We start from the raw sequence: 15,235 nt of genomic DNA, 5'->3' as shown, positions 1-15,235 counted from the left end.
AACAAAGTCAAAGTTTGGCAATGGAACCCTTGTTGTATAGCGGGAGGCCTCTGTCAAAACTTCATCTTCATACTTAGAAACTTTTCTGGGGAATTTTCTCTTCTTCGAACCAGATCTGGTCTATGTTGTTGCCTTGATTCTGCGTGACTCCCCTTGTGACCAAAGAGGATTGACCTTGTAAGAAACTAAGCTAATGGTTCAGGTGGGTGAGAATCCACCTCAAATAATAATCACAATCTTTGTTAGGGTGAATCACAAAAGTAATTAAATAAACCGTTGCTTAATCTTCTGATACCTTTGCACAAAGCAGTCATGCCTGACTTACAGGCGATGTGTAAAGTATTTATACGGTACTCAAATACTAATACAGTGAAAAACAAAACAGAAAAAATCCCAAACCAGTTTAGCAAAATAGAGTATATTTTCATAAATGGAATGACACCAAAATGACTAAAATCTAATAAGTAGAGCCAGAGCTATGACATTTTATAACTTTAATTAGAAATAACGACAAAAAGCACAAAGCTCCAACTGCGGATAGCTAGTTGAACTAGACCCGGTCAAAGTCAGAATTTAAGGCCAACCACAAATTAGCACGAATCAGATACAGGTTTATGCCAGTGTAAAATTCACCTTTGGTCTTTGAAATGACAGCTTGTTGTTGAAGAGTGGGGTCCTGGTGCGTACATCGACAAACAGGGGAAAGCTCAGAGCAGGCGAAGTCTGAGCCAAGGAAAGCCTTGACATTGATGGATTGCTGCTTCACACCATTCCTGTTCAAGCCCTGTACATACTTTTCCGCAAAACAGATCTCCTTCAGTCGGGAAAACCAGCAAGCTGGGGCTGACCAGTGATTCAACTTCAACGGCTGCTGCTTAAACAGACATCCAAGTCTCCGTCAGTTCTCGAGGCAGAAAATTGGCAAAACGTTTCTGAGTGCCAGAACTTGTAGTTTGGGAGCAGGAGGTATACACTCTAATGCCAGCAAAGGGTCCAGGACCTGGGAGGCACCACTCGGGGATTAGGTCTCACATCAAGAGGCCAGCATCAGGGCAGGTTCAGTTGGTACTAGTCAGCTGAGCAGTTGCAGGAAAAGCCTTCTGATATCTTGTTTTGTCCCCAAACAAGAAGTCAGCCAACTGAACCTTGGAGTCCCATCTGGTGTTCTGGGTTCAAGACAAGCAGGTCTAGTCATCTTCAGGCTGCAGGGCAGTCCTTCTGATTCTCCCCAGGTCCAGGAGTTTTCTGAGGTTGGGAATTGGGAATGCCACATTTGTGCCCAGTGACATCCTGTGGGTGCGGTAACCTCCTGGTTACTTCCTAATCAACGGGGTAAACATTCCAAAGGGTGACCTTTCCTACTTTTTCAGTATCTCCTGTGTGTTTTACTGTAAGATAGCCCATAGTACCCCTCTCTACATAAATTCAAAATTGCAGCACCCTTTTCCCCCTATTCAGAGCTCCCTGTGCCCACTCAGTCAGAGGTGTAACTATGATAATTGGCAAACATTCCCTTTTGGTCACTCCAAACCATTTCTGTGACAGCTCCCCCCTCCCACTGGCATGGAATCCATTGAAGTTATTCAAAAATAATCCGCACAGAGAGATCAAGCTGAGAGTCAAATAAGGCCATTTATTTTTTAACATAAGACCTAAAAAAGCGAACTGGTTAGGTCAGTTCCAGAGTCAGAAACATCAGACCTGATGGCAAAGCAATGGAACTACAGAAACGTTCCAAAAGAGCGTAGCATATTAAATATATAGGTATTTATACAAATAACAGATAACAGATATTACACATGCCTAGGTGCGAGCCACATCTACCACTGACAGGGTAAGCATCCATTGAAGGTCAGGAAAGGAGCTGGGCCCATACCACAGACCATCCTCCTCAAGGCAGAAAAACCCCTCTCCACTTCCAATCTTTCTGTCCACTGCCTGGGAGCAATCCACATCTCAAATCAGGAGAGCCATCAGCAGTCAAGTGACACTGCACCCTGACTGAAAGGTGCTTTAGGCTTAGGCAGGAAAATTAAAACTTTTTAAGAGTGTAATTTTTTTTAAATAGTAATATAAAATCCACCTTGACCATTGCGTTGGATTTTAAATTACTGTTAAAATTAATCCTTGAATCATTTTTCTAGCTTCTCCCATTCTAAAATTATGGAATATCAGATATTGTAGTGTAACCCAGTGATTTCCTGTGAGATCACCAGTCCTACCACAGTGAAAAATGGCTTTAGAGGTTTTTTCATTGTCAGGTCATTAAAAATGATTAAATATGCATGTCCTAATTTTAAGATACCATGCACCCTGCTAAACTGATGGTGACTTTTTAGTATTAAAAGTGAGGTTTCGGCCTGGAAAAAGGTTTATTTTGCCAGATCAAACTGGCATTTTAAAACTGCCCTCCCAAGATGCAGAAGACACACAGATGATAGACGGAATGCAGAGCAAATCAAGCATTCACCCCCCCAGTCAAAGATCTGGGTTAAATGCATCATTCTTTTGCTCACCATGCTACTCCAGTTTGGACCCAGCCATATGCAAATCAGTCTTTTTTGTTTAACTCTTTTTATTGAACAAGCTCATATACAGTACATTATTGAGCGTATATGCATCTACGCCACCAGGTTGATTAGTAACTAGAATACAGCGTAGAAGGAGTGAAGCAGACATAGCAGTTCTAGAAATAAGCACAGTATTGAGGTATTAATTATTTCCAAGACCAGGAGGTGAGGTATAACAGAGACCTTATTCTGCATTACAAAATAAATGGAACAGTTTCGCAGGTCCCAGACCAAACTATGCATTTCTGTATCTACGCCATGGTGACCATATTTTTTCCCATTTCTTCACGCACCCGCTACTTTTGTATACTACCGCTTCTGTTCGCTGGCACCAGTCTAAATCATCTCCCACTCCGTCACCGACGTGGGGAGGTGCGCACACCAGCACCTGGCAATGTTCTGGTTTGCAATGCCTGCCGCCAGCGTCAGCCAGATACTCGCAAGCCTAGGCCAGTCTGCCTCTCCCCTGATCAATAAAAGGAGCCATCTGGCGTCCATCAGGATCTCTGTCCCTTATACCCTTGAAATTATTGTCGCAACTCTTTGCCAGAATGGGTTGATCTTTGGACATTCCAATAGGATATGAAAAAAGGAGCCTTCCTACTGGCAGCCCCTAACACACTGTGTTGCTTGTCCCTTACTCCATTTATGAAGGAGTATGCGTAGGTAGTAGGAGCAATGCAGTATCTTGAGTTGATTCAGCCTGAATCTTGTGCGGATTGCGATTTCTCTGGGGCTTTGCAGGCCCTCTATGTAGTTATCATCCTCTATATTGCCGTGGTCATCTACCCAGGCACTGCGGAGGGAAGCCAGGGGGTCTGGTGCATTGTTTATGAGTTTGCGGTATATTGTTGAAGTCTCTGCAAATCAGTCTTGAACCTGTTCCTCATGGGAACAGTCTAGCTGGAACTGCCAAGCCAGGTCCTAACTGGACTGGAAACAAGCATCCTGGTACCGGTTTCGGGGCATCACACCTCACCAGCCAGTCTAGCTAGAAACCAGTGACACAGTGAGCCTGGGCAGGCCTGATACATGCTTTATAGTGCTAATTCAGCCACTTTAGTGCTGCTGCACACTGGTAGCATTTAAGTTACAGCCCCTGGTTACATGTAGTGCCATTTAGGAGGGCCCTATACATAAATTAAATACCCCAAAAAGGAATATGCCAATAATACAGTGTTTAAAGGGAGTGCACAAATTCTTTACCACTGGTTAGCAGGAGTTAAGTGCACAGAGTCCTGTGGCTAGCAAAAACGGGTTCAGAAAGAAAAAGGCGAAAATTTGGGGGAATACCAAACAAAAGATGGTCATTTCCAACAGCCATCTCCTTCTTAAAACTCAAACCTACACAATCCCATGGCAACTCACTCTGTCATACCACTGTCAACCTGATCATTGTGCCACTCTCATCTGAGCTGTCTATCCCATTGAGCGAATACATCTGGATAAGAGCATGGAATTCATTGTAACCATTGGGACCCACAGGAGCAAGACACTGAGCCTGCCCTTCTCCAGTTAAGCACAAGTGAAACCTAGAACCCAACCAAAGTCTGGTCTAAGCAATATGCTTGCCTTTTAATTTTGTAAGGGATTTCCGTAACTAATAATAATGTGTTTTGTTATTTTTGTCATCGCTATGTACAGTGGTAAACCGCTGACAATTATATCATGGTTTTGTGCCTTATTACTAAAAAACTACTGAACCAATGTTTTTCAAATAAGAAAAATGACTCTTTCCACACCATGATCTATATTTCTGCCAAATCTCATAAAAAACCTTTCTACCTTGTTTCTCTACATCTGCTACAAATGTCTGTGGGGAATGTATTGGGGGAAAAGGTGTTGTGGGATCCTCTTTTGTCTTTACACCCCCTTAACTAATCACCACGAAACTTTGCATCATCAGCCAATGTAGAAAAGAATAAGTCTGCAAAGTTTTATGGAGATTCCTCAAGCAGTGACAAAGATATTAGCAAGCAAAAACCCAAAGAATTCTTATCTCTGGAAGTCCTAACTACTACAATGTGGCTAAAGTCTCTCTGTAATAAATATATATATATATATATGGTTATATATTTATTTATTACTTAGTGGCCGCAGCCAATCTGCAATTATAGTTAGGATTCCCAGAGATAGAAATTCCTTGGAGTTTGCTTGCTAATAACATATATATGTACATATAGGTTTTCTCAACATCTCATTCACAGCAGCATAGGGAGAAGACGGGTTCAAACCTCCCTTGAACAAAACAGGAATGCCATGGACAGAGGCAGAGCAAGTGTTCCTCACAAAAGAGACTGCAGTGGATGGGCAGCAGATATATAAGCCTACATCATAAGACAGTACTGGGTGGGCAGCAGTGAAGGGACAGGTGTGCCCCGCAGCTAAGTGGCACAGTGCAAGGGTGACATGCTTCTATCCACTATATTTGTTATCTAAAATATTTCTGCAAACTCTGAGCTGACAAAACTCCAGGTTCCAAAATGCAATTATTTTGTCAACAAATGGTAGAAGTGAAAGAAAAGAATGGGACTTGCTAACATGAAGTGTTTTTAGTGCTCTTGACTGGCCACGACACTTAACAGATAAGAAAACTTGCAGTTTGCCAGATTCATTCTGATAGCAGCAAAGGAGTATGTTGAAAGGCCTCAGGTCACCGGCAATGGCACTCTCTCTTGATCAGTCCAAGCTGCACACTGCATGTGAAAACGTAGGAGTAAAAGCAGAAAGTGAAAGTTATTCAGCTAGTGACTCTCCATGCATGTGACTACCGTTGTGCACCACCCCTACCTTGTAGGGATAGCTTTCCAGGAAAGCATATTTATAACAGTACGGGGTCCCATCCGCTAGCTGAACGTGACTTCTCCTGCCTTTCTCCTAGATTTTAATTATCGTGCTTGACAGCACACCTGCTGCCAGACAATTATGAGAGAATCATCAGTCTTGTTCAGTTTGTTTGTACAGTACACAGCTACGTGAAGGTCTCCCAGTGCTGCACGGACGGCGTGAGATTATAGGGCTGCAAGAGAATCAGTCACGGAAAAGCCATGTCTTCAGTGTCTTACAAAAGGGGAGTTCAGGCTCCATTAAGCACAGCTCCAGAGGCAGGCCGTTCCAAAGATTAGGAGCCAAAAACCGAGATGGAGCAAAGGCCTCATGGGGATCTTTTGATCCTAGGAACCCTCAAAGTCCGAGCAGAAGAGGATCTAAGAGTTCTCCCTGGCACATATAGAGAGCCTAATGGTCTGAGCAGAGAGGGCCCTTTGCTATTGAAAGCCCTATACAGAATGCAGAGTGTCTTGAATTGCACTCAATGTTCCACCGGTAACCTGTGGAGATTCTTGAGAGCCTTCCTAGCAGACTGGTGATTTTTCATTTGAAATTTCATAAAAAGTCAGGAAGCGGCATTCTGCACAGTCTGCAACTTCTTGTGACATAGCAGGTTGAGCCGAGATACAGGGCGTTTCCATAATCAGGGCGGGACAGCACAAGTACCTGGACGATCGCTCTCTTAGCTGCAAACGGGAGAACGGAGAGAACCTTTTTCAGCAGTCTCAGGATGTCATAACACGTGGCGGCAAGCTTCTTTACTAGATGGTCCATAGTGAGACTGGTATCTAAACACATCACATGATTCTTTGTTGCATATTTTTTGGGGCTGTTGACTTGCTCAAGACGTCAGAGAGGACTCAGAAGGTTGCCCGCAAAGTTAATCCCAAGCAGCATCACTTCCATTTTGTCCTCATTAAGCTTTCATTTACCTCCATCCATACAGCTGGCTACTGCTTGGAGGCAGGCAGCCAAAGAAAGATGACTGGAACTAATGTCAGGAGCAATTGAAATGACCAGCTGGGTGTCATCGGTGTATGAGACCAATGACAGACCAAATGACTGAACAATCTTGGCAAGCGGGAGCATGTAAAGGTTGGGGCCCTGAGGAGCCCCACAGCTCTGAGGAAGAGTGGATGAAAAGCAAGACTGCTCCAAGACCTTGAAAGAACGATATTCCAAGAAAGAGGTGAACAATTCTAGAGCTGTGCCCCCGACACCGGCACGTAAAACTCTCTGAATAATAGCATAATGATCAACGGTGTCGAAGGCTGCATGACGTTTAAGCGAATAATAGCTGCCAATCCTCCTTGATCAAGGAGACGCCTGAGCTCCTTGTCAACAGGCAACAGTGCGGTTTCTGAATATACTGCATATATGGATGGGGTGGAGCAGATCCTTCAATTTGAGGAAAGCAGACAAAGATCTATTGACGTTCTTTTCTAATAGCTTGGAGACTCCAGGAAGCAAGGAGATTGACTTAAATTTGCTCAAACAAAGGGGATCCAGATTAGGGTTTTTAAGCAATGACTTAACCTTTCACAGCTGGGGGATCTGCCCAGAGAGGAGGGAGGGGTTTAGCAACTTTGTAAGTAAAGGGGTAATGCATTTTAAGCCCTGCCTTAAAATCTAGGGGGCAACAGGGTCCAAAAGCGAGCCAGATTTTAGTGTATTAGAAGATCGTTAACGAGGTTTACAGTGATCATAGGAAATGCAGTAAGTACACCCTCTTGGAAATCTGAGGGAGGTACGGTATGGTGGGTCACCACCGAGTTGGGCGTGTCCAGAACAGAGCAGTAGGCATCCAAGATTTTCTTCTGAAAGAAAAGAGTCAAATTGTTAATATGCTCCTCATAGGCAACTGGAGTAGAGCTGGTGATTGGAGGCTCAGTAATATTTTTAAGGATACTAAAGATCTCTTTAGGAGGGTAGGACGCATTAACAATTTTAGAACAAAAAAAGGAGCTTGAGCAGATTTTATTTCTGCATGGTAGGATCTGAGAGACTTCCTGTGTACATTTTACTAGTCTCATCATAGGTCCTTCTTCATTTCCTCTCCAGAATCTTACACTCCTTCCTTAGAGCCAACAGATGATCATTAAACCAGGGGAATTTGTGGGTCCTCTGGGTGTGTTTCCGCTATCTAACAGGAAGGACCTCATCCAATGAATTGAACACCCAAGCATTAAACTGAAGAGTAGCTGCCGCAACTTGGGCAGAGAGCTCTGGTATAGATGCTTCCAGAGCCTCTAGCCATTCTTCAAGATGGTGTTTGGACCAGGTACGCTCCAGCCACCTGAATTGCTGTGAAGGTACATATACATGAGATTTGGTTAGATAAAAAGGGATCAAAAACAGTCCATCCAGGTTAGGGGAAGGGGGGTCTGGACTAGAAGTTTGTGAATATTGCTAAAAACAAGATCAATCATATGACCCTTATCATGCATCAGGCTCTCCACCAACTGCCTTAACTCCAAGGAGGCCATTTCATGTAAGAGGGTTTTGGGGAAATAGGTATTCGTATCGTCCATATGAAGGTTGAAGTCACCAAGGAAGGTGAAATTGGGCCTTTTCATAGCTAATCCAACAATTACTTCAGGAAGGGCTTGAAGAAATTGGGTATATGGGGCAGGTGGTCTATACAAATGTAGGCCTGAAAATTTAAAAGTAGAACAGACAGTTAACGAAAAGAGCATACTTTCAGAGCCCTGATTATTAAGTGACATAGTTTTTCACTTTAGCGATTCCCTGTATATAATTGTGACCCTACCAAGAGTTTTACCCAGCCTGACTCATCTTACGATTTGAAACTTAGGGGGAAGAGCTTGAACCACATCAGGCCCAGAGTCCTCTGTTAGCCATGTCTCCAGGAGAAATAATACATCCAGCCTAGAATCAGCATAGAGACAGAAGATGTCAAGTTTGTGGGTGGCCAAAAACAGACAATTTACCAGGCCAAAATGCCAGGTGAGAGGCAGAGGGTAAGAAATACGAGAATGATTCGGTCCAGACTGAGCAGACCATACACAGTGGTTGCAGGAACAGACAAGTGAGCTGGGGTCAATGGAGAACAAACATGTTGGGAGCAAGGAGTACATGTTTTTATTGGGAATAAGTTGGGTGCTTCCACAAAAAGTGCTTGCCTTCACCAGTTGTAATCATTTTGTTTGTTTATACAGTTGCCTGAGCTTGAATTTTCAGTGACACACACACATGACATTGTAATGCTATTAAAGTGGCTTAGATAACCACATCATTTATGTTGTTTTTCTCTGGCAGGAGCAAAGATAGGGCAGTCATTAATGTACATGGATTTTTAGGTCTTGCTTGCCATTGCAAATATCACCTGATCTTTTACCCTACATCAATATTATTCTGCAGTTCGTTGCTTCCACACAAATATATATCAATTCCCATGCAATTTTATTGGGATGCTTCACATTACCATACAACATTCCTTTTAAGCCAGGTTTATTGATATTGCCAATGCTTGTTTTTACTAAACCTTCAAACGTTCATGCTTTGGGAAGTTTTGCAAGGTAGTTCTCTGCACACTGAGCATCAAATTGTTAAAGGGACACTGTCCGCTTGTGTCACTGCATACAGCAAACACAAGATGAGGCCGAGGGGGCCACCTCGGGAATAAGAGGTGCGTGGCCCCCATTCACAGCGGGCTGAGGGGGTGTCCACTAAGCCCATGAGTGGCATGCTGGAACAGGGTGGGGACTTTCCCTTGTCATAGGTAGGGCTAGATTTACTATAGACACAGGCATGCAAATGCCAAATTTATTCATAGAGATGTTCCACGGAAATCAAAAGGAATCCCAACAGCCTGATGCCTAAAAATTCAGGTAAGTCAGACACAATGCAAGTTTCAGGTTACATGCTCTGCACTTGAGGAACTTGAACATCTCATTCTGATAGAGAAAAGTGGTACAAGTCTAACAATTTTATTGTGTTTTTTTCAGCACGTGCACCGGGGGAATTCTAGACTGCAAGCACAGTGAGGGTAAGGGTTATTTTCCTATATCACACGGCTCTGAGCTCTGTGCATCTTGTTTAAATGTGAATGGAATTCCCCATAGTTGTGGCAAAACATAATTACATTTTTGCATAATTAAAATGTTATTAAAGTTCATTTTTAAACGTACCTTTCTATAAAAAAAAACACCAGTGACAGATTTACAAGCCCCTTGTGCCACTTTTGTGTCACTTTTAACATGGGAAAAGTGACGCAAAAGTGGCGCAAGGGGCTTGTAAATCTGCCCCCAAATGTTTATGGATTTAGGGGCAGATTTACGTTCCCTGGCGCATCCCTGCAAATGAGCAGGGATGCGCCAGGGAAGATGCGTCACGCAAGTTTGCCCTTACGTCACCGCAGATGCGCTGCATTTACAATGCGGTGCATCGTGGCGCAAGGACATGCAGATGCGTGACGCATCTGCCGGGGTAAGGTTGGCGCAGTGCTGAAGTTGTGTCGCAAGCGTGACGCAACTCCAGCACTGTTCCAACCTGGCCTATCCCTAACGTGGTGCGTCACGCCTTACGTCTGCTTGAAGCAGGCGTAAGGATTTGAGGCACCAGCGTCGGAAAAGTGACTGCGTAAAATCTTGTAGATTTCACTGCGTCACTTTTCCGAGGCTTTTTCCGAAGTAACGCCCACCCTGCATACATTAAACCTGACACAGGTATAATGTGACGCAGGGCTTTACAACGTGACGCATCTCCCTAGATGCGTCACGTTGTAAATCTGTCGCAGGATGGTGCTAGCTTTGCGCTGCCGCTGCGTCACAAAAGTGACGCAACCGCGGCGCAAAATTAGCGCACGGGGCTTGTAAATCTGCCCCTTAATATTAGTACATTGCCAGTAGCCATACACAAGCTAGCGCAGTGGAATAACTGTCAGAAAAAACATGCAGTTACTCCCTAATTTCACATTTTCAGTATTTTACAGTTTGCACATTTCAAAATAGTTCTGGTATGTATATGTACAGCCTGCGCAAAGGAACCACAAACACAATGGGGTAGAGTTACAAGCCCCTTGCGACACTTTTATGCCGCCGTTGCGTCACTTATGTGACGCAGTGGCGGCGTAAACCATGCGCCACGTTGCAACTTTTTTACAACGTGACGCATCTAGGCAGATGCGTCACGTTGTAAAGCCCTACGCCACATGAAATCTGCGTCAGGTTTCATGTGGGTGTTCTGTCGCAGGGTGGGCGTTCCCTCGCAGGAAAGCCCTGTAAAACTGACGCAGTGAAATCTACAAGATTTCACTGAGTCAGTTTTACGACGCTGCTGCGTCAAATCATTACGCCTGCTTGAAAATCTGCCCCACAGTTTTGCAAAATTCCGTTACAATTCAAAATGGCAGATTCCAAAATATCCATACTGATACAAAATCTCAGAATATACCCAAATGTTCTCAACCCCAAAACATTTCTAAAATAATTAAAGTTTCCTTTTCCTAATATAGATCCATTTTGCACAGTGATCTATGTTCGCTAGCATGCCTGACCCCATAATAAGGCCCCAGGAGAGACCAAATTTGTGCTTCTGATATTCCCACTAAAAGTGCAAGTTTTCTTGTTCATGAGGTGGGAAAAAACAAATGGTCTAGTTTGTGCTTTTCAGAACTCTTCCTGCTACCACAGTTCAGAATATTCTCACTTTGCCACAAAGTCCGATTGCTCCTCTTTTGCACAATTCAGACACATTTCAATAACATTTCAAGCAGTTTTGTTGTTCACATACACCAACTATTTTGCATGTGAATTATTGCCAGGTTGAATGAATCCAGGGTATTATGAACTATCAGATTTTTTATAGTTGCCAGAATCCCAAAATAGCATTTGTAAATGTAATTCTCACCATCAGCAGACCCGCAATGAATGTCAAAGCAGCTGTGTGAGACAGGCATAATCCCCACTCCCTCCTCAGTCCCTCCAGCAAAGTGGGCCCTCTATTGTAGTGATACTCAAAGTATATACTTGGGGCTGGCTGCCACCCTACTTACCTTTATGTGCAGCCCTCTGGTGAACAGCAGCCCTCTGTTTACTTCGTATGGAATCAAAAACCCAAGTTCTTACACCATATATATACTTTGCTTCCCCTACACCCACCTTACACCCCCCCCCCCCCAGTGCCACCCAAGATCAATGTGGCCCTTGGTGATACTACAGACCATACCTTTTGGCCTCTAGTAAAATGTTTGGGAGTACCCATGCCCTATTGACAGACAGACAGACAGAAAACACTTTATTCGATTAATTAAAATCATAAAAGTACAAATTTCATACGATAAGTAAAAACAGTCAAAGAACATGAAGTATACCAACAATATTTACAACATATCCACAGAGTTAAAAATACCATACCTAAAAACAATCACTAAAAGGTCAGTCAGGATTGCACAGGCTGGTAGAAATTTTTAGTTTGCAGTGCACGGCTGCCACCAAGAAATTTGCCACACTAAAAACAGTGCGGGTACTACTCAGCTGCTGGAGAAATAACAAAGCAGGTCTAACTTGTAAGAAGCCGGCGTCCTTCAGAATTGGGAGCAAATATTTTTTCCGGCTAGCAGAATAAAACTCGCAAAACATGATAAAGTGCAATGTGTCTTGAATTGAAAAATTATCACATTGGCACGGCCTGCTACATTCAGGTTTACCCCAGGACGGATAGAAACCTAGTGAATAATGGATCAGGTTAAATCTAAATCTCAGCAGTAAAAATCTATGGTGTGGATTAGAGACAATGCTTAAGTAGGGTTCCAGCGAGGGAGATAAGAGAAGCATAAAATGCGCTCTAACACATGGTTTTGTAAGTTCCCTCTCTTCGCGATCCAGTTTTGCCCTATCTATAAAAGACTGCTTAATCCATGCTACATCTGCCTTAACAATATGTAATGGGGATGAGAAAAGCTCAGGACGCCCAAGACGGGAGAACGCCGCTCTAACGTACTCCAGCCAGGGTATTCTTTTGACATTGTCCATAGCTAGAATGTCGTTAAGAATCAAATGATTGAGAGTGATTTCCTGATTTAACCAGGTTTTCACCCAACACAGCAATGGGGCCATCTTCAGTTTGTCCGTAACATAACCCAAGCCAACCTCCGAGTGAATAGAAAAAGTGGGAGTAGATTGGGGAACTGAGAGTAAGTGTCTCAAAAATCTGTTTTCTACCACTTGGATCAAGTCCTGAGCAACATAACCCCACAGTGCGGCGCCATAAGTAGCGATAGCCAAGCATTTCGAGATATAGACTTTCAGCAGGGCCTCCATCGGCCTTGCCTCCAGTCTTTTGGCAAAGCTCAACAGTGCTGAGGTGGACCTGGCTACCGAGTTGCTTTTAAGCTTGATTTGCGGGCCCCAAGTGCCTCTCTCGTCAAAAAGGACCCCCAGATAACAGAAAACCTTTACTCTCGAAATCTCTTCCCCATTACAGAAAAAAGCTTTTTACCCACTACCATAAAATGAAATTTCTTTATATTCACCTTAAGGTCTAAGGCAGCCATAAAGGCGCCAAAGGCATCCATGCCCTATTGGTAATAGTTTCACTTTAAGGGAGAAGGCTAAAAACTAGCTCTCTGCCCACTTGTCAACAGACGCCTTCCTTTACTCATGTGGTAGATGGTACAGTGACCGCTATCTCTGCGTTCCACAACGTGCATTGTAACAAAATATCTTAACTGTAGTAAGTCTGTCTCGCACAGTAACTGCATTCAAAGCGGGAATCGGGGGCATATATCCAGAAGGGACAATGGGTTGTTATCAGGGACTGCCCCCCTTGAATAGTACCAAATGGTAACTTTACCCTTAGAGAGCAGAGTCTGGGTAAATGCAGAGCTTTATGCTGGTGTACAGTGGTATGCATGAGAAATATATCCCACCTGCCCAGTAGATCTGTAAGAGACTCCGCAGTGTGGCTGTTGTACATCTTAGCTTGTGCACAGGTGCAGGCAGTTCCTACAAAAACTCAGTGATCCCTCAGCACACACAGTGCTGTACTTCCTGCTGATGACCTGCTCATGTTCCATGAAACTCTGCTTGCAGCTCTCTGGGACAGGGCCTATATATTCCTTGTGAAGGAATGAATAAAAAGCCAGCTTGTGGGAAGGATGGAGGCTGCCCAGTGCCCAAGATGCCCTTGACTAATGGAGTCAGATTTAATACTAGCCAGTGAGGCACCCATTAAGAGAAAAAACCTCGAAAACAAGAATATTGGTCCCAATCTGATCGCTCAGCCAGTTGCTGTCCAATAGTTGAAAACTATTTAAGGCCACGTAATTGGTGCCAGAATTGCAGAAAGAGAGAGGGACGATTGGTAATGGCTCTGACTTTGACGACATAGGGCTTATTGTTTCATACACAATCTACTAGACTCTAAAGGAGATTATAATGTCACTTGAGCCCTCATTTAGTTTGGAGGATTTTGTTGTGCCAATACCAGAGAGACAGATTTCGCAATTTCATATGGTAATCCCTAACCAATATCCTCCGATTCCACGTTTTCGCCTTGAAATGGCATACAAATCTAGACTTACGGGGTCCTTTTCCATGTGATTTTCCCTAATTCCTATACGAAAACAGCAGACATCTTCCACCTTTTCTGTGCAGGTGGAAACTAAGTGTTGGGAAAAGGTCTGGTGGGAGTCAAGGAAGTCTTGTGCCTGTCCAGAGGGAGCATTATCTGCACTTCAGTATTGCTGTTGGGGTTGGGCGGGCACAAGACAGGCACCTGAAGCATCTAACAAAATGTCCAAGCCCAGAATAATAAGGCCCGTAGTTCACAGACCCCACAATTCTTGGCATGGAGAACCTTGGAAATTGCGGGTGGCAGGGTTTCTTTCACCCGGAGTTATCATTTTGGATGAAATTCTGCCACTTTCTAATGAGGTCTTTGGTGTGATGTGGTGTTATGTGGTGTGGTGTAATGTGAGAATTGTGATATACTTTTTCATAGCACTTCTCTTTATTGCAGGTTGTAGTTCTCCACAAATCTTCTTCAACTGTAGCAGTGCGCCGCCGGGCGCTCCGGGGTCTGAATGCCAGAAAAGTTGCCAGAACTTGGGTGTCTCCTGCGTAAGTCTCTTTCGTAAAGCCTCACTGTATTTAGCTACATGTTGGTTATAGTGAGTTGGGCAGCATGTGCTTGGAAGAACTGTGACCAGACTTACTTTATCTCTGGAATGTTGTACCTAATATGGGCTACTCAAAGCACTGCAGTCATGAGGCGATGAACTATTACGACAAGGCACTCTCTTGATAACTAATTAACGCTTAGGGAATGTCATGGAGATCCTATGGTGCCTGAGCAAAACATGGGATGATTGGCATCAGATAGGTATGTTTTATTAAAAAAGTTTTGTGCACTACCAATGGGTTTCGAGGATTAAAGTTATACCCCATCTTGGTTCATTAGACTTATGCAGAGGTGCTGAAGTATGCTGGCCATATTGTTGAGTGATTGATTCTCTTGGCTATGTCTTTTTAATTTTGTGGTGAGTTGGAAAAAGAGAATAAAGTTTTAATTTGTAAGCCTCACATACAAAAATATATCTTCTTTTGGGATGCAGATTCTATTTCTCCACATATAGGCACAGTATAGTGTAGAGATTCAGCGTAAGACAGCAGCACCCTTACTGTCTTTCATTTCAGGGACAGTGCTAGCAGGAGACAGTGTGTGGGGAGTGGTGCTTCTGGTATGGACCTGTCGTTGTTGTTCGCCTCTGTAGTAAAGGTGCTTGTGGGGTAAGTGTAGCAGATCTGGTCAAGGAGTACAGCTTGGGTTCGTAGGGTACACTTCCTTTACTTTTTGATGCTTGCTATATGCAG

General features: G+C 43.7%; 1 protein-coding gene across 1 annotated transcript in view; it reads left to right on the top strand.

Moving 5' to 3' along the window:
• The window catches only part of LOC146860919 (mucin-5B-like), a 223,886-nt gene that overhangs the window by 114,209 nt on the left and 94,442 nt on the right, over window positions 1-15,235 (top strand). The window contains exons 17-18 of the mRNA XM_085646187.1: window positions 9,368-9,408; window positions 14,382-14,482. Of these exons, the coding sequence (XP_085502313.1) occupies window positions 9,368-9,408; window positions 14,382-14,482 (142 nt within the window). The remainder of the gene's footprint in view (window positions 1-9,367; window positions 9,409-14,381; window positions 14,483-15,235) is intronic.

This window comes from Triturus cristatus, chromosome 3_1, assembly GCF_964204655.1.
Source record: "Triturus cristatus chromosome 3_1, aTriCri1.1, whole genome shotgun sequence".
Lineage (NCBI taxonomy): Eukaryota > Metazoa > Chordata > Amphibia > Caudata > Salamandridae > Triturus > Triturus cristatus.
Note: the sequence above shows the minus strand (reverse complement) of the source record. Positions and strands in the feature narration are given on the sequence as shown.